The sequence below is a fragment of the Camelus bactrianus genome, chromosome 27 (assembly GCF_048773025.1).
Source record: "Camelus bactrianus isolate YW-2024 breed Bactrian camel chromosome 27, ASM4877302v1, whole genome shotgun sequence".
NCBI classification, from domain to species: domain Eukaryota; kingdom Metazoa; phylum Chordata; class Mammalia; order Artiodactyla; family Camelidae; genus Camelus; species Camelus bactrianus.
This window is the reverse complement of record NC_133565.1, coordinates 22,352,381-22,379,333: the sequence shown is the minus strand read 5'-3', so window position 1 is coordinate 22,379,333 and position 26,953 is coordinate 22,352,381. Positions and strand designations below refer to the sequence as shown.

The following is a 26,953-nucleotide window of genomic DNA, read 5'->3' as shown; positions in this document are numbered from 1 at the left end:
AAGCCACTTAGGGTCACATATGGTCCACAGACATGTCTCATGTGGCTCTCCCAATGGTTTAATCAAACATTTGTGTCTGGGTTTGTTCTTTTAATCTGAAAATCTTCTTTCTGGGACAGAACTTCATCTTCCATGACTTACACTTTTTAAAAACAAATGAACGGGAAGGCAGCTTGGAGATTAGATAGCTCAGGAAGCAGTTTACAGTGCAGTGGTCAGGCCCTTAGAGGGTGAGAGGCTTTTCTCCCAAATCACACGACCGTGGATGAGATCTTCAGGTTCCAAGGTCAGGACTCGTGTCACTGCCCCTCCCAGTGTGTCCCCGAGGGTGTAGGGGTGTGCACTCCAGCCTCTCACTACTGAGTGTGGTCCACGGACCAGCAGCTCCAGTCTTGTTAGAAATGCAGAACCTCAGGCTTTGCCTCAGACCTACCGAACTGGAGAATCAGAATCTGATTTTAACACGATACCTCCGTGATTTGTGTGCACAGTGAAATTTGGGAAGTGCTGACGATAACTTCATTGAAGTCAGAAAAAAAAGCACTTTCATAGGATGCTAGTGTTTTTCTCTGGGGTGGGACTGGGGTATGGGGTGTATGGACTGGTTCTTAGCTCATCTCCTCACCATTCCTCTAATTCTCATCTTCCCCTCCTCCTCCAAGTTCACAGGCCCACACATATGCAGATGCCACATATGCTTGCACTCATACACGTGCACGCGCGCTCTCTCTCTTTTTCAGGCTCTGAGCCATTTACAACCTGGTCTCTGTCCTGACCTCCAGCCCCAGTCCCTCACCAGGTCCCCCACGTGCATGGTGCTCTACTCACACTGAACTACTTGGCAGGCCGTTGCCCGACACATCAGGCGTTCTTTTCGCCTCCTCATTTTTGTCCGTGCTATCTGCACCTGCCTGTGATACACCCCCGCCACCCAGATGAAGACCTGACTAACTTCTCTTTGTCCTTCAACAGCAGCTTGATGTCTTTCTCTTGGAAGCCTTCCCACGTTGGGTGAGGCGTATCCAAGCTCTGTTCCTTCTCTGTGTTTTTATAATACCCGATAAATACTTGGACTGGAGCACTCTTTCTCACCAGGAGATAATCACTGGTTTTGTCGTTTCTCTCCTTGAACGGAAGAAACCATGCCCCACATAGCAAGCAGTCCTGGGGGTGAGCAACTGAAGAAAGGACGAACTGACACAGAGCTACGAAGTCTGACCAGTGCTTATCTCTAAAGAGCAGTCAAGTCGAGGAATTAAAGCATGGGCTCTGAGGTCAGAGTTACTGGTTCTAAACCTTGATATTTCCATCAGTTGTGTGACCTTGGGGAGCGGCTTTCTCTCTCTGCAGATCAGTTTCCTTCTGTATAAGGCAGGTGCGGTAACAGTGTCTCGGTTACAGGTTGCTGGGAGCATTACATGGGGTGAGCAATGCCTGTGAAGTGCTTGGTGTGGGGGCTGCCTAGTGGCAAGTGCTCACTCTGTGCTGGCTCTTTTGCTGCTGTTACAGGATACATCAGGCTCCCAAGTTTGTTTGGCACTTACTGCCCATTGTTTACTGCTGTGTAACTCGGTGGCTTACAGCCACTGTCGCCTTTACTTTGCTCATGAATCTGCAGTTCGCTCAGGACATCCCTCCCTCCCTTCCTTCTTTTCAGCATCAGTTTCTTTATTCCAAATGTTTGTTGATCAGGTGTCACGAGAGAAGCACCAGGCATTCGTTGGCTGAATGGAGTGTTGGAAATTCTCGGCAAGGAGTGGTACTAACTGGAGGCTAACAGAAGTTGGAAGTGGAACAGACTGAACTTGGAAAAAAAAAAAAGAGTTCTCTCTTGCTCTGATCTGGAAGTCTAAATGACCAAGTATAAGGAATTGTGGAAAACTCCAGTGTGAGATGGGCGGTGGTGACCTCCCAGGGGCCCATCTGGGAGTGCGGAGGAAGGGAGGGCATCTCAGATGTGGGGCTCCTGCCCGTGGTCATGGTGTTAGGTGAGCTGTCTAAGTCTGAGAGAGTAGAATCCAGTCCTGGTTGGGCATGGGCAGAGTTTGGGACTTTTCCAATTGGTTGGGGCATCAGATGCTGGTAGGAAACTAGCATGGGGACTAGACTCTCAGGACTGGGCACAAAGCCAGTCATGTACATGGCACCACCAGGTGAGAGTCAGGGGAGCTGCAGCCTGGGGCTCACCCAGCACGTAACCAAATTCATTCTTGGTGGAGATGGGTCATGGCAGCAGAAGATGGTTTTAAGATACCCTCATCAGTGTGAGTAAGGGAGTCCTGCTAGACATAACACTCAATGGCTAAGAACCAGGCAGGATGAGGTCTGCTGGGAACCAGATGCTGAAAGCCCCGAGCCGGTCAGGGCTGGATCAGACAGATAAACTCACAGTCTAGCAGGGAACACTGACTCACGTGTCATTACAATATAGCATGACCCAGGTCTGAGTTGGGTTTGTAAGCCTTGACTCACTTTCTCAAACACAAGTGTCAGTGACCTAATGTAGTGGGAAATTGCTCACTGCGTTTTCTGAGCTACGGGCTGGGAAACTGGTAAACAGTGGATTCTGAGCCTCACTCTGTCACTTCTCTGTGTGCCCTCTATGTGTGTCCAGGAGCACAGGGCCAGCAGTTTCCCCTAGATGGCCCCATGCTGGGCTCTCTGGAGGTCTTTGTCCTAATGTCCCATTCTCCTGAGGGCTCCCCAAACCATCTTATCTAGAACTGTCACCTCCCACCTGACACTCTCTTTCCCTGCCTCTGTGTTATTTTTCTCTGTATCACTTATCAGCAACCCACTTACTGTATATTTTACTCACTTACGTATTATCTCCTTTCCCCAACTAGAATGTAAGCTCCACGAAGAAAGGGATTTTCGTGTGTTTGTGCCCCTCTGTATCCTTGTGACGAAAATAGCACTTACTTAGTAACAGGCACTTAATAAATGCTGGTAGCCTCATAAGGATATTTCATGAAGTGACATCATACACAAAGAAGAAAAAGGAAATAAACACACTTCATGACTTTGAGCAACGCAGAGCTGAAACATGACAACACACGTGAGGGAAAGCTGTTGACAACACCAAAGGTATCATTTCTTTTCATCTCCTGGAATAAAATAACAAGGGAAAGAAACCTGCCACGGGGAAGATCCAGCAGAGCGTAGTTAAATTTCTCCCTTTGGGGACCTACCTTCAAGTTGATTAAGCAGTGAATGAAGCTCTTGACTTCACGCGCACCCTTCCTAGCTCACATCTGCATGAACCAAGCATCCGCAGAGGGGGAGAAGCTTCCTTTCTGTGAAAGGCAATTTGTGTTCTTCGTTTGATTTACCCTTAAGGCTGAGCAAAAGGATACTTACCTAATTTGTATTTAATATTTTCACCACGTGAAAGACATTCTCCAGAATTTCCTTCGTGGTTTAGTCAATAATGTGTTCACTTAGCACAGTCATTGCTAATTAGTTAAGTACTCAGTATTTAGTAGTGTTACGGAAATGGCAGGCCAGCAAGAAACAGGCACCACTCAGAGGGTTGGAGTACTCAGATATATTACGCCGGCGGGCTCAGAGGGGCTTCTGCTCCGGAGCTCTGAGCACCTCCAAGACGTGCGCATGAGGTTTTATAGGGTTAATTACAAGCTTGGGGTACTTGGCCAAAAGGCATGGAACAGCTTTAGCAGCATCACGATCACAAAAGTGGGGGCAGGGAGGCAGCAAACCAACATTTCAAGGCCAGATATGTCTCTTTGAAAATCCAGCTGGCTAGCAAAAAAAAAAAAAAAAAAAAAAAACAAACCATGAACAGGGAATCAGCAAACTGACACTTATTAACTTAGATTTATGAGTTAGCCCAGCTGAATTCAGATCAGTAATCCGACACTTGTTTCACTTAGATTTGTGAGTTAGCTTGTTAGCCCAGCCCGGCTTTTCCTTCACACTAGGAAAGAATTATCCATGTGTTTCTGAAAGTGTTCCCCCTCTATAAGGATGCTGGCTTTCATTGGAATACCAGCCATAAATGTGTCTACAACCATATATGTATATGCTATCTTAAATTAACTGATTTTATTCTAAGGCACATAGGGGTTACATGTGTTGAAAGAAGGACAGCTCATTGCTACCCTCTTCCATATTTCCCTAAGAAATCTGAACACTGGTTGTGGCTTGGAAAAAGCCCTTCTTGGGTGTTTAAATATATAAGCCATCTTGTTGGCAATTGTTTTCACTCACACCATTTTTTCCCTTCCCAATGTTCCCCATGCCCACTTTGCCACACTTTTCCCTGGAAAATTTCTCTTTAAACCTAACCCCACAGGTAAGGACTTTTATACCATAAATGCTTTTTTTTTTTGGCTTAAATATAAAATGAACAGCATTTCTCTCATCTGCGGATTACTCATCTAAAAGAGTAGGGTTTAAGAAAGGGCACAGCAAACCCAGCTATGGTGGATCTATTTTAGTATGTGTACATATGTGTAAGCCTGGGTGGGGGGAGCTATTTTTTTTTTTTTGAATAGCATTCCTAAGAAGTCACATTTGTTCAGCACTTCTAATCTGCACCAACATCTGTCACATTCCACCTTTTATGTCTGTGACATGGAATTTCTAGGATGCATTAAAATGGGCATCGGATTTTCTAAACCATCACGTGGTTCCTAATTTCCTGTCTTCTCTCTCCACCTTTTCTTCTCTCTGTCCCCTCCTCACAGGGCTGATAGTCTACCTAGGAATGATGGGGGGAGCCTTCGTCCTGGGGGGCCTGGCTGATAAACTGGGGAGGAAGAGAGTCCTCAGCATGTCCCTGGCCGTCAATGCCTCCTTCGCCTCCCTCTCCTCCTTCGTACAGGGATACGGATCCTTTCTCTTCTGCAGACTCATCTCGGGCATAGGGTACGTAATCACAGAGGCTCAGCTGGAGGCCCCTGGACCAATGGTCCGCCCATCCTGGTACTCTGCCTCTGAGTGGTACCTCCAGAAAACCTCAGACTGAGTTTTTTGTCTGACTTCCAAGATGCTGTGTTAAAGTTGAACCTTAAAAAGGGGCTAGGTGGTAAAGTCAGTGGATAAGGGCAAAATAACCGACATTGTCTTGGTTGGTCTTTCGAATTTACTGGGATATTTGATCACAGAGCCTAAGTGTGAGACAAGGCACTTTGATTCCTGTTATGACCATTTTTAGTGTCTGACTTGATTCTTTCTTTCTGGCATTTTTCTTTCTGCAGTATTGGGGGTGCTCTGCCCATTGTTTTTGCCTATTTTTCTGAATTCTTGTCCCGGGAGAAACGAGGAGAGCATCTCAGTTGGCTGGGCATCTTCTGGATGACTGGAGGCATCTATGCATCTGCCATGGCCTGGAGCATCATTCCACACTATGGTGAGTGCACTGGCACAAGGGAGCCCAGGGGCCCTTGTTCCTACGGTACCTGCTTCCAAGCAGCATTTCCTGTCCTCCGCCTTATTCCTACAGTCACACACAGTTCCTGTGTATGGCCTTGATCTTTCTAAAGAAATTCCAACCCTGGAAACACATTGCTAATTTCCGTGCTCATGTCTTTCTGGAAATAATACAGTCTATCTTCCCCTCCTTCCTCCCTCCCCCACTCCTTTCCTTTCTTCTTTCCTTCCTTTTGTTTGAAAGGACTTCAGCCTTCATCTCCTACAGCCCTCGTCCTCACAGCAAGTTAGGCCTGGTAACCCCGTTTTATAGATGTCACAGAAGCCAAGAAGTTGACAACTTGGCCGAATTGATGACTTGGCCTTGGCATGACCTTGAAGCCCGATGCCGCTCTCTCGCTCTGTGTGGTTTTCTTGTATACTTTCCGTTCTGTCACTCTTATTTGGCTGTAGACATGGAGCAGCCCTTACAGACAAGGTCTTGGTTTCAGCCAGGACAATTTCATTATCCTGGGTAATTGCAAAAACTGGATTTTCCGGATGGAGACTTGGCAACATTAACTTTCACTGTTGGTTTTTATTAAGAGTCAAGTAGGGAGAAGGCAGCAGTTTTGAATTTGATTATGCCTTTTGAGTATCCTGGGTAGTACCATCAGCATCCTTCAAAATTGTTTCTGGTAAACCACTGATTATGGACGTAAGCTTTGCCATCATCTAGAATCCTGCAGCCCAGAGGGAGTAGCAGACAGCTGCCCCTGAAACCAACACTTCTCCACCCATTCTCCTCCATGGTGGGCTTGCTTTAAATCTGACCCTCTCTGATGCATATTCTGGGCTAATGGATGCTTCTGTCTTATCTTTTAAAGAAGGAGCTTTGGCGAAGACAATGCCTATTGTATTAGTTAAGTAGATGCTGGCTGTATTACCCTCAGAAACCTCTGAAATCTCAGTGGTTTCATACAATAGAAGTTTCCCCTCTTGTAAAGCCTGGCTGGCTGTTTCTCATCTGCAGGCAGCTCTACTGCATCAGTAGTCCCAGGGCTTAGGTTCCTTCCAGCATGTGACCCTGCCCTCTTCAACTTGAAGCCTACCTGTGGGTTTGGGGAAGGAGCAGGGGCAGCTGTACATGGGTGGTTCTGGAGGGCAGGCTAGGAAGTGGATCACAGCCTCTCTGCTCATATCCCATTGGCCCCCAGATCTGTAATATGACCACACGCTATGGCAAAGGACCCTGGAAAATGTAACCTAGCTGTGTGCCCAGAAGTAGAAGTAATGGGTTTGGGAACATCATGTAATTTTTGGCATATCCCACTGGACTTTGTGTCAGAGACAGAGAAGAAATATGAACAGGAATAGTGACATAAATTGTTGAAGGGTTTTCCAGATAATTCTGTCACTGTTGGCAGTTCTCCTTAATTTTAGATACAAAATTGTATTACTCCCAGTATCAGGCTCTGCACTCTACCCTTCCCTCAGACCCACACTTTTATTATCCACGTGCTGTTGGTTATGTGGGTCCAAGGAATTGATTTCTTCCCCCGCAGTTCTTGCTATAATATCTTTTCCCCTGTTAATTGATCCAAATGTGTTAACACTGAGAAACTATTTCCACATTTAAATTAAATGAGTTAGAAACCTTTTTGGGCAAGGAGACAAGCAGAATCTGAATAAAAGCTGAGTCAAAATAATGGTGCTGTGTAATTTGGGACAAGTTCCTCTGTCTTGTCCAGCCTTGGTTCCTTCAGTCTTGGTCGACACGTTCCCAGCCTGAGTTCTTTTACTGCTTTTTTATCTAGACACACTGTGTGTCTGTGTGTGGTAAGTGAAGTGAAAAACTGATGCAGTTTCTAGTGACTATTATGGGTTGCTCTCCTCACAACATCCTTCCCGTCCTTCCTTCTCCGCTGGGTTGCAGACTTGCGGTTTGGGTGTGACTGACCCCACTCCCAGTGCCAAGGACGAGGAAGGAAGTATACGGAAGCCTTCAGGACCTGGCATCCTCTGGGGTTTAGCGATGGCTGAGGCGAGCACGTGACCTAAAGTGATCCAATCAGAGAGAAGCCAAAGAGCTTTGCTCATGGGCTGAGTGTGAGGGCGTGTTTCCCTTGTGGGACAAGCAGTCTGCAAATAGGGCTAGAATTGCTAAGGCAGCTGAGAAGGAAGAGCCAGCCCTAGTACTAGAATCATCTCAGAAATTTTCTCCATGTTTCTCTTTGCATCCCAAGGCTGAGTGGGATGCCCATGGCGGTGGTGGGGTTGGGGGGGGTGGGCGTATGGCTGCTGGCTGACCACTGCTGGCTGACCACTGCTGGCTGATGGCAGGGCTTGTGGTTGAGTATTTTACTCCAAATGTATAAAATCTGTGACTTTTACAATCCATTTAAAAATACCACCCTCTCGGATGATTAGGCTTAATTGAAACAGGCGTTAGCTTGGGGAAAACCAATCCTAGAGATGTGGTGGACTGGAATCACAGTGTAAGAGGAGTGGTTATTTATTTTCAGCCTCATTTTACCAGGACCAGATGTTTTGTCCACAGTGAATCAGACATTTGACGGTATTTCTCAACAGGCCTAAGACATTAATCCCTCACGCCCCCTCCACTCAGCAGGGACAAAGGCAAGGGTAATCCAGAGAGGAGCCTTGATGTTTGTACACAGCTTGTGCAACCCATTTAATTGCCTTTGCAGGAATGAAGTGATGGGAGGTCTTGGCACCAGGAATTTGGGTGACTGAGTCATTGAGAAAGAAAATTACAAAACTCAGAATATTTTTCTGGGAACTCAGGGGCATAGCCCAGGAAAAAAAAAAAGGATATATTATGGAAGATTAATTCCCATTGTAGTCAGCACCAGCAGCTGCTTGTGAAATCCTGATGGAGAAAAGTAGGGCAAGCTAAAAAAAATCATTGAGCAGAACAATCCCTGTCTCCAGATTAACCGTTGTTTCATATATTTGGAAGCAGTTCATTGTTTAATTCTATTTAATTTAAGGCCCAAAGATGTACCTAATGAATGTGTTAAGTGCAGATTACTGAAATCACCATAAAAACCATAGACTCATGAGGGAGTGATGGATTTTGGATAATCTGCATATATTAAGAAAACAAAATCTTTCAGAGGTAGAATACTTTCTAAACATAACCCTTCTTCTCCATCTGAGTTTGACTGCTAGATCACACTCTGGGTACTTAGGACTTAGGTATCCCCCCTAAACTCGAGGGATCATGACAAGGACACCCATTGTCACCATGGTGACGTGTGGGGTGACTGCACCTGTTGGCAGAAGGCCCCTCATTCTGCAAGAGGAGCTGGTGTGGGGACAGAAGGGGGTCCTATAAAAGTGGGTCCTGGACAGTTCTGGGCCTGACATTCCAGCTCCTTATTTGTCAAGGCAGGGCGATAGAACATCTGTCATCTAACAGTCTGTTAGCTGAAATTTTAATAGACACATAGAGATATGGAGTGATGCCTGTTTTTTAACCCCAACCCAAGGCCCCATAAATGTCCAGCCAGGCCTACCTAGAGGGTTGACAAGATGCAGATTCCAAGAGCCTGTCGGAATCAGATGCTTTGGGGGCATAGCTGGAAAGTCTGCCTATTACCTTGCTCCCCAAGTGATGCTCTTGTAGTTCAAGAGCCAGTTCTTTATGGCCCCTCTAAGATCGTGCATCAGAGATCCTCTGTTTCTTCACAGGCTGGGGCTTCAGCATGGGCACCAATTACCACTTCCACAGCTGGAGAGTGTTTGTCATCGTCTGTGCTCTGCCCTGCACCATATCCATGGTGGCCCTGAAGTTCATGCCAGAGAGCCCAAGGTTTCTGCTAGAGGTGAGTCAGCCTCCTGGCCCCAAGTGAGAGTGATGGGACGGTGACAGGAGCTAGCCTGCTGTCTCAGCCCCTTCGTCCCAGGTCGGCTGCCCTGACCCATCATTACGTCCGGTTCCATTGCTGCTTGTGACAGCTGTGTGCCCGGGGTTCACAGACTGCCAGAGCCGGAGGGACACAGGAGCCCACTGCCCGAGGCTGGGCGGAGCTGGATGGGGCCCTCCTGAGGCTGCTGCCTGCACCCACTTTCTTCAGAGTTTCCGACAATGAGGCTTTTCAAAGATGCATGGAGTTCTTCCATGTTATGGCCATGCGATGCGCTGTAAAGCTGTCACTGCTCCTGAATCTGTCATGACTCTTAGCTCTGCAGGACCCCTGCCCTCCAGAACGCTGCTCCTGGAGTCCTGCGCGGCTTCCGACCTGGGGGGAGCCTCCCTGCCTGCGGTGGTCAGACGGGCAGGGCTGGTGGAGGGGCCGTAGGACTCGCAGGCTGTCACAGCCCTAGTGCTCAGAGTCCACCCATGTGCCTCCTTCTGGCTTTCTGCAGACTGATCCTCCTTGTTGAATTCCTTCTTTTCCACCCCTAGTCAGCAAAGGATTCTTCATGTCTCTTTCCTTGGTTTCACCAGATGGGCAAACACGACGAAGCCTGGATGATTCTCAAGCACGTCCATGACACCAACATGAGGGCTAAGGGGGCCCCGGAGAAGGTGTTCACGGTGAGTGTGTGGTCACCTGTGCTGCGGGGTGGGGGTGGGGGGCTCTCCCCTTCACTGTCTTGGTTTGCTACAGAACAATCTTCTTATGTGAGCACATCCCAGAAAATCTGTCAAAAGGAGCCAGAAACCCCTGATGACATCCCTATCCCTGAGTCATCATTATTCTTTGCATTTTGATGGACAATCCTTCTCGGTCTTGCTAATTGTCAAAAAAAGACGGAAGTAAAAACCAGCTGTATTCATATGGGGATAACTGTGTGAAGGTTACTGGTCTTTCAAGTTTTGAGCCCATCTCCCAAAGCAGGTTATTGACGTATTTATTCCAAACAAACCCCACGTTCTCCTAAGGAAGTCTGACGGTAGATTACTTGCCCCCTCATTTGCGTGTCTGACTCTGCCTTTCCCAGTAACCACAGACCTCCCCCACCTTCCACCTCCGTCTTACCCTGGTCGTCCCATGCAGGACCTTACTTACACACAGTGGTTTTCCTAATATTCTGTACCAACCAGAGGGGATTTGCCGGACAGGAGCCCCTTTTTAGAGAAGTGGTCTGTTGTTCTCTCTTAACAAACAACCCATTCTGACGTAAACAGCTTACTCTTGAGAAATTCGATCCTAGCCTGGAATTCAGTAAAAGCTCCAGTTTCCAAAGGCAACACTCAGCCCTTACTTCAGGACCAGAATTCCTCATTTCAGGAAGGGAATGCGTCCCCAGGAAGAAAGCTCAAGCAGGAATCCCTGAGAGTGAGGCTCTGAAGGTTGAGATTTTTGTCTTCTCCCCAACATGCTTGCTAGTTACCGAGTCCTTGGGCACTTAACCTCTGCTTTTAGTAGTTTTCACCAGTTCACAGGAAAAGAATTAAAAAGGATGTGGGCCCAGTAGTTCCATACTGACTTAATCATATTGATTAGGTAGAAATGGATGACTGGCTGGACCAGGGGAAAAAAAAAAAAAGAAAAAAGAATCAACCCCAAAGTGTTACTGAGCTCAGAGAGCTGGGCTGTGGCTGGCAGTCAGGAGTGAATACGCAGCCGGGTTGGGTGGGTTCCCCTGCACCTGCTCTGTCCCTGGTGCTCCCGCCGTTAAACATACTCACGGCGTTGCTGGTAGATGTAAAGGGTGTCCGAGTTCTTGTCCCATCCCAGAAAGACTTCAGAGACAAGACACGGAGGTTAAGAAAGTAAATTGGGGATGTATTAAGGGATGGATAGTACACGCTCAAGGGGACAGCAGGCAGGCTCAGCTGAGCGGCTGCCCTGAGTTTCTTTGGCAAGTTGGTTACATACAGTGCAAAAATGAACGCTCAGAATATTCACTGGGGAGGAAAGGGTTTGGGGTCATATTCCTGATTATCATCCCAGCTCCACCTTCCCAAAGGGAGGAGGGATTTTTGTCCTTATTTAGTCTGGATCGGAAGTGTCACGGCATTGGTGCATGAGGGAAACTTCACACAAGGCTAATTTTATTGAAATGAGGGCATGAATGAGCAAAAGATTACACTCGGACACTGGAGATTCCTGCCTTTTCCCACCTTTTTTTGTCGGCCTCTAGGCCACTTATCACCCCAAAAGGTATGACCCAGAGATTCCTGCTTTTCCTTCTCTGCCCAGGGACCCCTGGTGTTTGCCTGATGTAGGGTTTCCTGCATTTGGCCCTGTGCCCCGCCTTTTTGCCCTGCCATTTGTCCTGCTTCCCCCTTTCTCTGCTCATACCTAGTTATATGCCTGCTCTAACAGTAAGCACACTCAGTGGCCTGGAGGAAGGGCTTAGGGCAGGCCAGGCTCTTAGAGTTCACAGGGAGCCCTGGATGTGGCCCTCCTCATTTCCACCTTTGAGCTGCTGGGGTTCAGGACCTGCTACCCCCAAATATGGTACCTTGGCATATTGACTATTTTAAGCTGAAGGAGTTTGAGAAACAGCAGAAGGTCACTCTGACCTCCCCCCGCTAGCCCTTCTTCCCTGAAACAGGGCATAAATCTCCCAAGTGAAAGGTGCCCTCCTCGCACCAGGAGGAAAGAAGACATTCTTCCGACCAGTGGTGGGGAGCTTAGGGCCAAGAAGGCTGTATAAATAAACCTTGTTAAACTAACCCTTATCCGTTACTTCTTCACCAGTGGTTCACCCCAGTCCAAACCCCTTTGTCTTGTCAACTCTTGACAAATTACTGTTTATCTAAAAGGTAGAAAAGCTTTCTGCTCTGGTCACTTCTTTGGGGCTTCATTGCCTTGTGAAGGCTCCCACGGACATGTAAAAATTCAGTAAAATGCGGGTGCTTTTCTCCTGTTAATCTGTTTTGCCAGTTTAACTTTGAGACCCAGCCAGGGAGCCCCAGAGGGTGGAGGACACTTCTCCCTCCCCTGCAGAGCCTAGGTTTCACCAACCCCATTCACTGCCGCACAAGCTTCTGAACTGCCCGATGGCAGGTATGCCTGTAAAACCTTTGGAAGGGGAAGGAGTTGAAATATTCCCCTGCGTACCCGTGTTCTTCAGGGCTGGGCCCAACACAGGCCATATTCTAATTTAGACTGAAGCAAAGACAAGCATCCTAGTTAATTGTAAATTAGAGTAATTGTGCTTGAAGTTGTCAACACACCCATTCCCCCATCCCTAGGGAATAGCCTATTATTTTCCCCAGGAGCAAAGAAAAGACATTTGCATTTGAGTGTGATTCTTAAGGTGCTTCCTAATTTGGAGTCAACCTGCCCCCTGGCCTCTTGTGGCTGCAGTTGGGTTCTTGGTCTCCCTGGGGTATCTCATCACACGAGGACCAGCTCCAGTCAGGAGTCCCCCTGCAGACCCTGCTGTGTTCCCTCTCCTGCATCCCTGTCTGATCCCGGCAGAAGAGCATTTGCAAAGGCCACACGGCTGGGAAGGGCTGGGAAAGGCATTGCTGCGTGCTTGGGTACCTGCCTACGCTTCTGCCAGATTCTTAAAGGGGTATCCTGCCCTCCCAAGAATTTAAGAACCACTGTTCTCAGGGTTTAGAAAAACAAAGTCAATTCATCCTAGGCTCAGTGCTTGGGAATTAATGAGCCAATTGCCCCCAATTCGGGGACTGTATATTCCCCTGCAGATATCCAGCCCCATCTTTCGTCTCTTCCTTTGTCTCCCCACAGTCTCAGTCCTTGGGCTGAAGAAAATGATGGAGACACTCTTATGACTAAAGCCTTTTCTCCCTAGAAGGAAGGTTTGTTGGAGGAGGTGAAACTGTTTCTGAATTTTTTTGAATACATTCTTCCGTTTGCCTCTGAATTGGTCTGCACGCACGGACCTTGATAAATTGGCTAAGAGTTTGTATGGTCAGGAGTCTCCTTGATGTGATGGTTAGTTATGGCATTCAGTGGTTGTTTTAAACATTGATTAAACTGAGAATCACTGTTGGTGAGTCAGGATTGCTCATTGGGACTACTTGTGGCGTTGGCCAAATCAACACTTTCCAGGGCCCTTGGGGGAGTCCTGAGATATACAGACTTATCCCCACCCACTAGTTCTTTGATTTCCACCAGTAAAATCAGGGGTAGCAAGGAGGATACAATTTCTCTCTCTCTGTCTTTTTTAAAATTGAGGTAAAATTTACATATAACGTTATATTAGTTATGTATCACATAATGATTCAATATTTGTATACATTGAAAAATGATCACCACAATAAGTCTAGTCACCATTTGTCACCACATCTAGTTACAAAAAGTTTTTTTTTCTTGTGATGAAGACTTTTAAGATTTACTTTCTTAGAAACTTTCAAATAATGAATACAATGTTATTAATTATAGTCACCATGCTGTACATTACATCCCCATGACTTATTTTATAACTGAAAGTTTGTACGTTTTGACCCCTTTCACCCATTTCATCCACCCCTACACCCCCCTCCCCTCTGACAACCACCAATCTGCTCTCTGTCTCTATGAGCTTGGTGTTCTGTTTGTTTTGTTTGTTTGTTTGATTCCACGTATTAAGTGAGATCATTCAATATTCATCTTTCTCTGGCTGACTTATTTCACTAAGTGTAAAATTCTCTAGGTCCATCCACATTGCTGCAAATGGTGATATTTCATCCTTTTATGCCTGAGTAGTATTCCACTGTGTGTATCACATCTTCTTTATCCATTCATCTATCAAGAGTTTCTATATCTTTACTTTTATAAATAATGCTGCAGTGAACCTGAAAGGGCAGATATCTTTTTGATTTAGTGTTTTCATTTCCTTTGGATAAATACCCAGAAGTGGGATTGCTGGATTGTAGGGTAGCTCTATTTTTAATTTTTTGAGGAACCTCCATACTATTTCCCATAGTGACTGCACCAATTACATCCTCACCAGCAGTGCACAAGGGTCCCCTTTTCCCATATCCTTGTCAACACTTGTTACTTTCTGTCTTTCTGATAATAGCCTTTCTAGCAGATGTGAAGTGATATCTTACTGTGGTTTTGATTTGCGTTTCCCTGATAATTAGTGATGCTGAGCATTTTTTTCACACACCTGTTGGCATCTGTGTGTCTTCTTTGGAAAACTATCTGTTCAGAGTCTCTGCCCATTTTTTAATTGGATTGTTTGCTTTTTTTTAGCTATTGAGTCGTATGAGTTCTTTATGTATCTTGGATATTAGTCCCTTATCAGATATATGATTTGCAAGTATTTTCTCCCACTCCGTAGGTTTCCTTTTCATTTTGTTGATTCCCTTTGCTGTTCAAATGGAGGACACAATGTCTTTTATTCTGCTATATTTTAAAAATGTCTTAGAGAGCAAACCTCCTCTCCTACCACACACACACACAGACACACACACACACACACACACACATACACACACACGCACTGTTACCTACATGGGTTCTAGATTTCTGTGATATTAATGCGGATAGACCTGTGAATTTTAAGGTGGAGTCAACGCTACTGTAGGCAAATCAGATATAAACGGGAATTCAGTGTATTATGACCCACTAGTTTCCCAGAGCCATAACGAAGTGAAAAGCCCCTGATTCATTTTTTCTGCAATGGGACATATCCACCTGAGAAAGATACCCTCCCCAAGAGATGCTCTGTGCATTTTTGGTTAAAAATCACTGAACTAGAGGGTCACCAAAGGCCCCTCTAGCCCTCAAGAAGTCAGTGAATTCAGTAGTTGCCTTAAACGAAACACTGAAACGTCCGACACAAAGTAAGCGGGGTTAAGATTCTCTCGACTGTCTTTGCTTTATAGGTTTGCAACATTAAAACGCCCAAGCAAATGGACGAATTCATTGAGATCCAAAGTTCAACAGGAACTTGGTACCAGCGCTGGCTAGTCAGATTCAAGACCACTTTTAAGCAGGTATGATTGGTGACGTGTGGCGGGTGAGAGAGAGGCTCTATGGAAATCTGTTACGTCAGTGGATGAAGAATAGTGCTCCTGGACACGCCCACCAACCCAAGGCAGTGTGATGGGCAGCAAGCAACCTTGGGTGGGGATGTTCGGGTCCCAGACCATGCCTACCTCTCACTCACTGTGAGCCCTTGAGCCACAGACTCTGTAAACCCTAGTTTCTTTTCTTTGCTTTTCCTTCCCAAGGCAGGGATGTTGAATGGAGGTGCAATGTCTAGTCTGAGTCAATATCTTTCTCTCTAGCAAATTCTCTTTAAATAATCCATAGGAAGAAAGGAGCGGGTGAATGAAGTGACTCCATAGGGCTGTTGGTGATTTCTGAGAACGTCTTCATGAAAGGCAAGGCCGTTTCTCCAGGGAAGTGGCTCCTATGAGGCAAATCAGCTGTTGAGCACCGAGGCAGCCAGCAGCCAGAGTCTGCTGAGACTGGATGACCTCCTTGGTGTCTGGTGGTTAAATGTTTGGAATGTGACCCATTCCTACTGGCGGGGAGCAGAGCTCTGCACTCAAAGTTATTCAGTGCCTAGAAATCCCCACTCGGTGTGCTTTTGGTCACATGCACGGAGCACTGTTGTGTTCCCAGATGCTATGGGAGGTTGAGACCAGCCGGTGAGAAGAGAAGAAGCTTTCCTTGTTATCTGAGCAGAATTGCTGCCTCTGGGAGATAATCATTGCTCCTTGTCTCCATGGTTCCTAGGCAACTTATTAGAAAATCTTAAAAATGATACAGTAGTTAGTATCTGCACTATATATAAAATAGATAAACAAGGACTTACCGTATAGCACAGGGAACTATTATTCAATTTCTTATAATAGCCTGTAATGAAAAAGAGTATGAAAAGGAATATATATATGTATAACTGAATCACTGCATCGGACATTAATACAACATTGTGAAATGACTATACTTCAATTAAAAAAAAGAAAATCTTAAAAATGAGCTCTTCCAAGTTACAAGTTTTTGCCTTTGATAGCCCGTCTCTGCTCTGGGTTATAGGTCTGGGAAAATGCCCTGTACTGTGTGATGGGGCCTTACAGGATGAACACGCTGATTCTGGCCGTGGTCTGGTTCACCATGGCTTTAAGGTAAGTTCTGTCTTAAAGTTCGTCAATTTCCCTGTGCTTCAGGTGCCTTGTCTATGCATTGAGGGTTACAATCGGTTCTAATTCACAGAGTCTGTGTCAGATTGGATGCTTTGGGCTGTAACAGGCAACCCACTCTAGTGGCTTCTGCAACATAGATTTCTTACACTTTGTAATAAGAATTCCACAGGGAGGCAGGCTTCAGGGGGTGTTTCAGCCTCAGGCTACTCGTCATCCAATGGCAAGATGCCCAAGATGCCTGAGTTGTTCTTGAGGTCCTGTAGACACGGAAAAGTGTCCCTGTGAGGAAGAGCCTGCCTTTCTCTGAGCTTCACTTTTTAACAGCAAGGAAACCTTTCTCAGAAGGCCCCAGCACCCTCTCCTCTGCCGTTATGTTATCCAGATGTGCGTCACACACCTGGGGCTAAACTAATCACCTGTGAAAGGGATGTGCTTTCCCAGTGATTTTAGACAAATCAGGGTTTGCCTGTCAGCTGACAATACCATTAACTCTCTGGAGAATCCAAACAAAATCAACTCTCTGTTCCCAAGGAAGAATCCAGGAATGAGTGCTGAGTGAGCAGCCGTCAGTGTCATTGTGAACATTAAATGGATAAAACAGTGAAGCTTTGCAATAATGTGCCCGACAGTAAAGAAAATTAAATATAACATGATTGGTGATGAACCGGCTCCACTCTTAAACAGTAGGCTCTCACCCCTATCATTTTGATTCACATCCAAATAGCATGACCCTTCTTTCTTGGAAAGTTTTGAGGCCCACTTCCAGCATTATGAGGCTGCTTTATAAATAGTCTATAAATAGTACTTGCAATAGTACTTGCAATCGTTTCTGGCACATAATAAGTGCTTGATAAATTGCTATTATCAACTAGGAACTTTCAGTGAGATTTTAAACCTCCCTCTATGAAATTAGTTTGTTCAAAGGCACACTCCCTCAGCCCAGGAAATTAAATCGGCTCTAGTGACCTCTTTGATTATGGGAGGGACACGGGGAGATCTGCTTCTCCCAGTATCTTACCAAATGTCTTCTAATGCCTATTCATGGAGACCCAGGCAGGTGAAGGTAGAGAGGAACCCTACTCCCCTACACCTGTTCCATCTAAGCAAGGAGAGGACATTTCAGAAGCTCAAAGTGGTAAACACGAGGATCCAATTCACTGACACTTTTCAGATATGTTTTCCTCATATTTGCATGTGTCTAATTTAATTTTGTTGGATGGGCGATGCATTTCAAATGTTGAAACCACAGAGACATCTGGCATCCCTTCCTCCCTCCCACCTATTCCCTTCTGCCTCTTCTGCAGAATTATCTTTTATCTCCCTCTTTATCATTCCAGTGTTCCTTTTTGCAAATTTAAGCAAATGTATATATGTATATATATATATATATTTACAAATTTCGTCAACATTTTCTTATGCAAAGAAACTGCAAGAAAGCAGTTTTGCATCTTTTTGCATGCACCCATGTATTCTGGAGCTTTCTCATACCAGTAAATCGAGGTTTCCCTGTCCTCTTTACCGTGGCATCGTATGTGTGCATAGCACCACACAGTACAGCACCACGTTTTATTCAGCCAGGGCCTGTTGCCAGACTGCTGGGGAGTTTGCAGACTTCTGCTGTTGCAAACAATGGCGCAATGAGTAACTGTTTGTAGGCTGCTTTGCACTGGGCAGGTTTATGAGTGCAATAGATTCCTAGAAATGGGATTATGGAGTCAAAGGGAATACATCCATCAGTAATTGTTTTAGGCATTGAGCAATTCTCCTCCATGGGGTATGGTAAAAATTTGTCCTTTTTCCAGCAATCTATGAAAGCACCTGTTTACCTATAGCCTCACACAGTGTTTTGGCAAACTTAAGGTTTTGGCAGTCTGGTAGGCGAGAACGCTAACACACTATGGTTTTAATTTGCCTGTTTCTTACTATGAGTGGGATTGAGCACCTTTTTTATGTTTAATGGCCATTTTTTTTTTAAGTTGGTGATCTTGAGTTTTCAGGTATAAAATCATATCATTTGCAAACAGAGATAGCTTTACCTCCCACTTTGCAACTTTATATTTCTATATTCTTTTGTCTAGCTGAGCTAGCTAAGACCTACAGTACCGTGTTCAACGGTAGTGGTGATAGTGTGTGTCCTGGTCTTGTCGCCGATGTTAGTGGAGATATGTTTTCCCGTTAAGTAAGAGTCTGCCCTTTGAACTGAGGTGTATTTTCTTATATGCTAAGAAGTGGCCATCAATTCCTAATCTAACTGTGTTTTTTTCTTTTTTTTTAATCAAGAATGAATGTTGGTTTTTTAAAAATCAAATGCCTTTTTTAGCATCTATGAAGATGGTTGTGATTTTTTCCTTTAGATCCATTAATATGATCTTTTTTCCTTAGATCATTAATATGAGTTATATTATTAGATTTTTGAATGGACCGTATCAATACATTTAAAATGAGCTTGATTTACAGCCGTCAGGAATGCAGACTCTGATCACGTTGCTGCTCGAATATTCTGTCTTCTCTGTTACAGTTACTACGGACTGATAGTGTGGTTCCCTGATATGATCCGATATTTTCAAGATGAAGAATATAAGTCCAAAATGAAGGTATTTTCTGATGAGCACGTGTACGGCGCCACAATCAACTTCACAATGGAAAATCAGATTCACCAGCACGGGAAACTCGTGAATGACAAGTAAGTGGGAGACCAAGGACTTTCCTCAGGTCAGGGTGACCATCTGCGGGGACTGTCTTGGGGAGAGAGCCATTGGGAAGATAAGAGTTCAACATGGTGGAGAAGTGAGCTCCAAGGCTGGTGGAGCATGGCAACTTAGTCTGGATGCCGGAGACTCGGCAGTGCCCCTGGTGGCTCCGTCTGTCCTGTGCTGTCCCCCACAGCACAGGTCATCCTGGCTATGGTCGATTCCTCCAGGGAGGGTTAACCAGCCCATCTTTCCTGAGACCTCGCACCTTTAATGGTGGTGCACAGAGAGCCATAGCCCCTCAGTGGTGCCTGCTTGGAGAGAGGGCCCAGAGCTCTCACCGCTGAGGTCCTACGCCAACTCGCAGCCTGATGGTTGAGCTTTTTCTTTGATTCTGGATGCTTCTCCAGAAGCAAGTCCAGAGGCTGTATAACACTATCTCATGTTATTCTTTTATCTAATAATACCTCCCAGGGTCGATCGGCATAGCCCATTGCCATCAAGAATATTGATGTTCTTCGGGGGGAAAGATGAGTGGAGTGTTAGGAAAGTCCTGCCTGCATCCTCCTCCACCTGTGTGACATTGCGGTGGCCAGTCCAGCCTGTTGGGCTTTCAGACTGCCTCTTCCAGGTCGCCCTCTGAAGGCCCCCAGATGGTTCAGGGCAGAACAAAGTTTCCCCCAGGCCACGTTACCCACTAAGCCGAGCATTTTCACCTCTGCTGTTTCCTTTCTTGAATTATACGTAGCAAGTTCACTGGTTCGGGTGAGGGTGTGATGCACCAGGAACACCACAGCCCAGACAGTTCAGTGTCAGTGCTATAAACTGCCCCTTAGCTGAAGCCTCTGTGTGCGAGAATTATCACCACGGATTCTCTCCTCCAGTGTGGGTTCCGCCTCCCCAGCCCGCACCCAGCTCCATGTCTGAGGGAGGTGGCACTGCCCATGGCTGTTAGCCGTGATGGGAAAAGTGTGTATGTCCGGGTGAAGTCCAAGGAGGGTGCCTTCTGCAATCTAGTCCATATGGCTCTCATGGGCCAGACCTTAGCAAATAGTCACTGTTACTTAGGGTGAGAAAGTGTGAAATGAAAAGAGGAATATTGCTACAAATATGAGAACTTGAGTGGAGGAAAGTTAGGACCCAGTATCAGTGGACATAGAATTCAGACTCTCAGATGATTTTTTAAAAAGCTGAGGCTCAGTCACAGACATCTGTATACTCATGTGCCCACGTGTGCACACGCCCTCGGTAGAGACACTCCAGAGTCACTGGAATCTGCTGAGACTGACCACTCCAGGGTTGAAAGCTTCAAGGCTAGTGGTTGGTGGTGGTAGCAGTGCCCCCAGGATTTCTCCCTGTCAGGGCTCTTCAGAATAAGCCAAGAGAGCTTCTCTTGGCATTGCCAAGGGAGAAATGTTGTTTTTCTTTATTAGATGCTCTGGAAATGTTGAAACTTAAGGGACATTATGGATGGCTGGATGTCACCCATGGTATGATGTTACTCCTTGCAGAGATGAATTCACCAAAAGAAACCTTGTCTATGAAACTCCCAGTATTCAGTGATGCTCTGGTGTGGTGTTAGTGACAATAGTGACAGTAACGACGCTGACAACCAGGCTAGTAACAATGAGGACAGCCAACATTACTGGTAATACAGGACCAGCGTCTGTGTGCCAGGCTCTGCCTGAAGTGCCTCTCCCAGCCCATCTCGTTAGACCCCCACAGAAACTCCAGGAGGCTAGGAAGGTGCCTTCTGTTTTACAGGTGGGGAAACAGAAGCTTAGAGAGGTTGAGTGGTTTGCCCAGATCACACAGTGAACATAAATAGAACTGTCTCTCATTCAGTTCACGTGTTCGGAGTCCAGTCCCGTTCCCTTGACGACTGCAAATATTGTCTCATTGGGAAACTCTTCGTTCTCCCAGGCCCTGTTTTACATGGTATTTTCTGAGTTAAAAAGTTGATCTCAATGCCAGAGCCGTTATGGTTTTTAACAGGTAGGTTTTGGCATTCTAAGGCTTAGCTATGCACAAAGTGGAAACTTTTGGTCCGTCCTGTCCTTTGAAAAGCTCCAAGCCTCCCAAAGCTTTCAGCAAGCTGCCAGGTGAGAGTGAGGAGGAAGCTAGGCTTAATGAAGGTCGGGGGGTGGGTCTCCTCTGTGGACCCAGGACCCCAGGGACCATAGCGTTGTTGTCAAGGGTCTGGGGATGCCTCTGCAGGCCAAGGATTGTCTGGGACTGGGTGTAAAAATTCTGCACACAGAGATGTTCTGCCATGTTCCTGTGTTTCAAATGTGTGTGAACGTTTTCGTGTGATGACTAAAGTATAAATTGCCTTCAAAAGTTTCAACGAGTAAATTTTAATTTGTTGTATATATATATTTTTAACCAACGGATACTAAAAATACAACCACCATTACTTGAAGCCCATAATTTTTACCCCCAGCGATTTGTTTGGATAAAAAGGATGTTTTTCATAAGATTAAGAAACTTTGAAACTGATCTAAGGACTTGAACCTTTTCTTTGCTGCTTTCCATTTCTTTTCTTGAGTTATGCTGTCATCTGGTGGTCATAAACTGGAAAACATCTCATCTTTGGAAACCCTGAGCCCCTTTAGAACATTAAATTGACATTCTCTGGCTTGGTTGGGGCATTTTCCCCATTCGTGCCAGTATTCCCCCTTTGACTTTATCCACACTTTGCTGATTAAACATTTAGATAAACTTATTTATTTATTGACTATCACACATAGGGGAACATTACTCTTGGCAGGGAGAGCAGAGACAAACAAAGCAAATGCACTTCTAGAAAAGAGAAAGTTGATTTCACACATCCCAATGAAATGCTACCCCACACTGTTGAAAGCTCCTTTGCATGGGGCATCAGTAAGAATTTTCTTCAGCTGCAGTGGTTGTGTTCCAGGCAGCAAAGCTCCATGAAGCTGCCAATGGTGGGAAATGTGTTAAGTGTACCTTCTGGTTCCAGGTCTGAGGGAATAGCCAAGGCTTAAGGGACTGGGTTCCAAGCCTTGATGGGTCAATGACTAGCTGAGCCACCTCTGATCTGTTTAAGCCTCTGATTCCACATCTGAATATCATAATATTGATACAGAATGTCCACCAGGCTTCAGAGTTAATAAACTATCTTGGTAAAATTTTGTAATTTAATCTAGATCCTGCATAGTTCTTGTAGAGCCTCTTCCTGACTATTTCACAATTAGTCGGCACTGAAAATGAGATTGTTGGTCCTCCACCAAGCATTTACACAGGTTATTGCAAGTCAGTAGAAATCCTGTTGCTTTTTGGGTTTTTTTTGTTTTTTTGTTTTTTTTTTGGTCTCTAACTGAGCTCTTTTATTAGTTCTAACAGTTTCCCCTTGTTATTGCTACATAATCCTAGCATCAGCCAGTAACATCATTTTGTCTCCTTTTCTTTTTTATTCCATCGTGAAATATATCCAATATGTAGAGAATAGAGAATGATGCCAACAACCCTATTCAGAGCACCTAGCTTTGTAAAATCATAAACTACGCTCTGTTGACTTCAGATTTTAATATAGATTAAACATCTCTCCCTCTGTTGTCCTCCTGGAGCGATGGCCACCACAGTCATATGTTGGGTATTTTACATTCATGCTTTTATACTTTCCTTGTGTATTTATCTATCTATCCACATGGTGCAGCATTCTTTAGTATGGTTTACGTTTTAGATAAATGTCAGACTATATCACAGATGTGAATGTATAATTCTTACACTATAGATTTTACAACTAGTTTTTTTTTTAAGGCTATATACTTTTTTATTTTTAATTTTTTTATTGAGGCATAGCTGATGTACAATATTACATTGATTATGACCCCTGATTTGGTGATGCATAGAACCCATGCTAATGGGTATTCTGACTTCAGTGGGAATACTTGAGTGTCTTATCTGTAAGTATGACATTTACTGTATGTTTTTGATTGATCTTCTTTATAAAGTTAAAGAAATTCTCTTCTATTTTAAGTATGCTGAGAGTTTTGATCATGAAGGTGTATTGAATCTGTCAACCTTTTTCTGCATCTGTTATGACAATTAGATGATTTTCTCCTTGGACTTATTCATATGCTATATTAAAATAATATTTTCCTGATATTCAGCCATACTTGGTTCCTGAGATATATCTTATTCATTTCAGTGTGAATTTTTAAAAATGGCAATACATTGTCAAGTTTGACTTACCAATGTTCTGTTTAGGATTTTTGCATCTAGGTGAGATGGGTGTATCTTTTCCTTACCCTGTTTGCATTCAACTTTGGTTGAATACACTCTCTTTTTAAGACGTGCTAGGATCTTTGTCAAAACTATAGGAGGAGATACTGTGATTTCGGCACTTAAGAAGCCTTATGTGTAAGAGAAGAAAAAGAGAGGAAATTGGATTTACTGGCAGATTTGCTGAGGCACAAGAACATATGTCCTCAGAGTCTGTTTGGTGGGCAGTATTTCCCATTATATACCTCTCATTCCTCATGAAATAATATTTAAGTGGTTTGGGGACATAAGACAGCCATCTCCTAAGTCTTTTATTTCTTTCTCAGGCTACCTATGGTAAAGGTACTTTTTTTAAAAAACTGAAGTATAGTTGATTTATAATGCTGTGTTAGTTTCAGATGCATAGCAAAGTGATTCTCCTATATATATAGCTGAATATATATATGTATATGAAAAAATATATATCTTTTTCAGATTCTTTTCCTTTATAGGCTATTACAAGATATTGAATATGGTTCCCTGTGCTGCACAGTAGGACCTTGCTGTTTATCTATTTTATATATAGTAGTTTGTATCTGCTAATCCCAAACTCCTAATTTATCTCTCCCTGTTTCCCTTTGGTAACCATAAATTTGTTTCCTCTGTGAGTCTATTTCTGTTTTGTAAAGAAGCTCATGTGTGTGTGTATATATATTTTAGATTCCACATATAAGCGACATCATGTGGTATTTGTCTTTGTCTGACTTACTTCGCTTAGTATGATAATCTCTAGGTCCATCCACGTTGAAAGTGCTTCTCATTTATAGAACCACATACTAGAGCTGGAAAAAGCTAGCTCCTCCATACTTCTATTTTAACGGTTTTAAAATACGAGCCTGTAGAGGAGACGAAAATTGCCTGAAATCCTTTAGTGACTGAGCCCTGGAAGTTGAACTCCATTCTTCATTTTTTGGAGGGTGATGTCAGAGTAGAGTAGAGGCCCGATGCTTGTATTTGGAGAATTTAAGAAGTTATATAGAGTATTGAGAGAAGACTCTGTGTTTCCTCCATTCTTTAAGCAAACTAAGCATATATTTTCTGAAATGAATGATTTTTTTAAAATTTGTGCTTTGCTTTATCTCAGATCAGGAACTGGTAGGAGATCATGTGTGGGGAACTAGATGGAGTTCTAGTCCTTTGCTGAAGAATTCTCTTTTATTTCACTGTATCTGGAAGTCTCATTGCAGGAGGTTATGTGTGTGTGAACTTTTGGGGAAATATACCCTTTGTTTATTTTCTCCCTGAAAGGTGATAAAAATTACATAAAAGAGAATTCTCTACTTAAAAAAAAGGCATTTAAAAGATATATAGATATAGATATAGATATAGATATAGATAGATATAGATAGATATAGATATAGATATACACACACATGCCTCTGTGTCTTTGCATATGCTGTTCCCTCTGCCTGGAACGCGCTTCCTCCATGTCTTTGCTTGGTTAGCTTTTACTTACCCTTTAGGATATGTCATCTCATGCTTTACCCAACTGGATCGTAAGTGCCCCCTTTGAAGTGATTTTGTAATGTATCTCTATCTTGCTAATTATCCCACCTAATTTTAATTGTCAGTTGCCTTTTTTTTTTTTTTAATATTTTGGGTTTTTAGCCAAGATCCTTGTTTATCTCTTTAATTAGATTGAGTTTCTTGAGGGTGACACCCTCAAGCCTAAAACATGGTGACTACATAGATGTGACTTTTGGCAGAGTTTAGATCACATGGTGGGTTAAACATTGGGCTGGAGGGTAATGGAAATAAAGTGTTTGTGGTAACAACTCTATTGTAGACCCTGGATCACCAATGGCTTCTGTTTCCTTAAAGGAAAAGTTCCCCAAGATACTTCTGTTATCCTTTCTTTCAGCCCTTGGACTTTCCTGAATGGAGCATCTTGGACCAGTTCACTATATAAATGAGAGATTGGAGGAGATGATTGATACAAAGACTCATAAAATATGCCTTGGCCCTTTCTCCTTTTATCTCTTCTTTTATAACTTTGGCTTTTTATAACTCACTTGGAGATACATTTTAAGGTTTGCTTGTGTCAGACCTGTTATGATTTATGACTCTGCTTTCTCACCCCACCCCCTTGGCAGAACATTAAAATATCACTGAAGGCCACGTCTCTGGCCTATTACTATATTAAAGAGAAGGATATATTAAGACAGGCAGAGACCCGAGACAGTCTCCAGGAATAGCTTTCCTGAGTAAATACATCCAGCACACAAATTACATTAATTTTGACCTCAGAAGCATCTTCCTATAACAAAAGACTTAACAATTAGTCTTTCCATGGAAATCGGAAGAGTTCGGTGGTAGCCTTTGGAGGCCCCTGTTTAAAAGTCTGTAGCAAACTTAACTCTAAGAAAAATGGCTGAAAATAATTTGGCTTACTGGACCAATGACACTCACATTTTCTAAGGTATAATAATCTGGCATCTTCCTCTGGAGATTATGGTTCAAGAGGTCTTACATTGGAATATGGAAAGCTGCATCTTTCATAATAAGCTCCCATTTTATTGTGCTGCAGGTGTGTGGGGACCTCTCTTTGAGGAGTACCCGCCCAGGCCTTCTTATTGAGAGGTCATTCTGCAGAAGCTAATGAGAGGTGGTTCTAGTTAGGGTTTTCAGCAGAACACAAGGGAGCATGAAGGGTAAGGGGCAGTGGCCACCACCTGTGGTCATGGATTGAATTATCTGGTGGCTCTAGAGAGGAGCAATCTCAGTGCCTGGTGTTACCCGTTACCATGACTCCCACTATATTGTAGTTATCTATTGGCTTGTTTTTTTTCCCCATTAGACTTAAGGGCAGGGACCATGTCTTTCCTCTCTGTACACAAAACCCCTAATGCCATGCTCAGTAAGAATCTGCTGAAGGCTGAATATCTAACTAAATGAATAGACAGACGAATAAATGAAGGAGTGGGTTGCCATTCTTCACAAAGGAAGATACAGCCGAAGGTTTCTAGCTGAAAAGTTTGACCAAACTTGAGAAATATAACCAGCAGAGGATGATGTGAACATATGCCGGTATATGTGTTTAAGTGTAAGATTGTCCTTTCCTATTCAGTTTATGCAGGAGTTGGGGTCCTGCAGCAGCTCCCAAATATGGCTGCACCCCATCATCATCTAGGCGCTTTGCCCCTCATGGGCTATTTTATTTTCAAGTGGAAAAGTAATATATACACTTGGTGGAAAGAAATGCCTGATCTCCTCTTGCACCTCCTCAGTGCCAGTCACACCCACCAGTTTCTTGTGTACCCTCCAGGTATATGCTGTGCACTTGCACACATAGCTGCTTTCTTACACAAATAGTCACATGCTGTGAACACTAAATTACATTTCATTTCTTCCGTTAACAATGTATCTTAAAGATTGTTACACATTAAGACATATAGACCTAAGTAATTATTTTATTATAATGGCTGTGTAGTATTCCATTGTCCATCACAGACCTATCTATCTATCCATCTATCTAGTAACCCATTGCTCTTGTCAGCGATGTTGCAATGAAGATCAGTGAATGTGTCTCTTTGAAGGCATGAGCAGGTATGTGTACAGTAAATTT

The 26,953-nt window shown here is 44.2% G+C and overlaps 1 protein-coding gene across 3 annotated transcripts in view; it reads left to right on the top strand.

The window, feature by feature from the left end:
* The window catches only part of SV2B (synaptic vesicle glycoprotein 2B), a 157,736-nt gene that overhangs the window by 118,201 nt on the left and 12,582 nt on the right, over positions 1–26,953 (top strand). For all 3 annotated transcript variants that reach the window (XM_010962924.3, XM_010962926.3, XM_074354006.1), the window contains exons 3-9: positions 4,710–4,890; positions 5,223–5,374; positions 9,091–9,224; positions 9,851–9,940; positions 15,146–15,256; positions 16,305–16,393; positions 18,930–19,094. In XM_010962924.3, the coding sequence (XP_010961226.1) occupies positions 4,710–4,890; positions 5,223–5,374; positions 9,091–9,224; positions 9,851–9,940; positions 15,146–15,256; positions 16,305–16,393; positions 18,930–19,094 (922 nt within the window). The remainder of the gene's footprint in view (positions 1–4,709; positions 4,891–5,222; positions 5,375–9,090; positions 9,225–9,850; positions 9,941–15,145; positions 15,257–16,304; positions 16,394–18,929; positions 19,095–26,953) is intronic.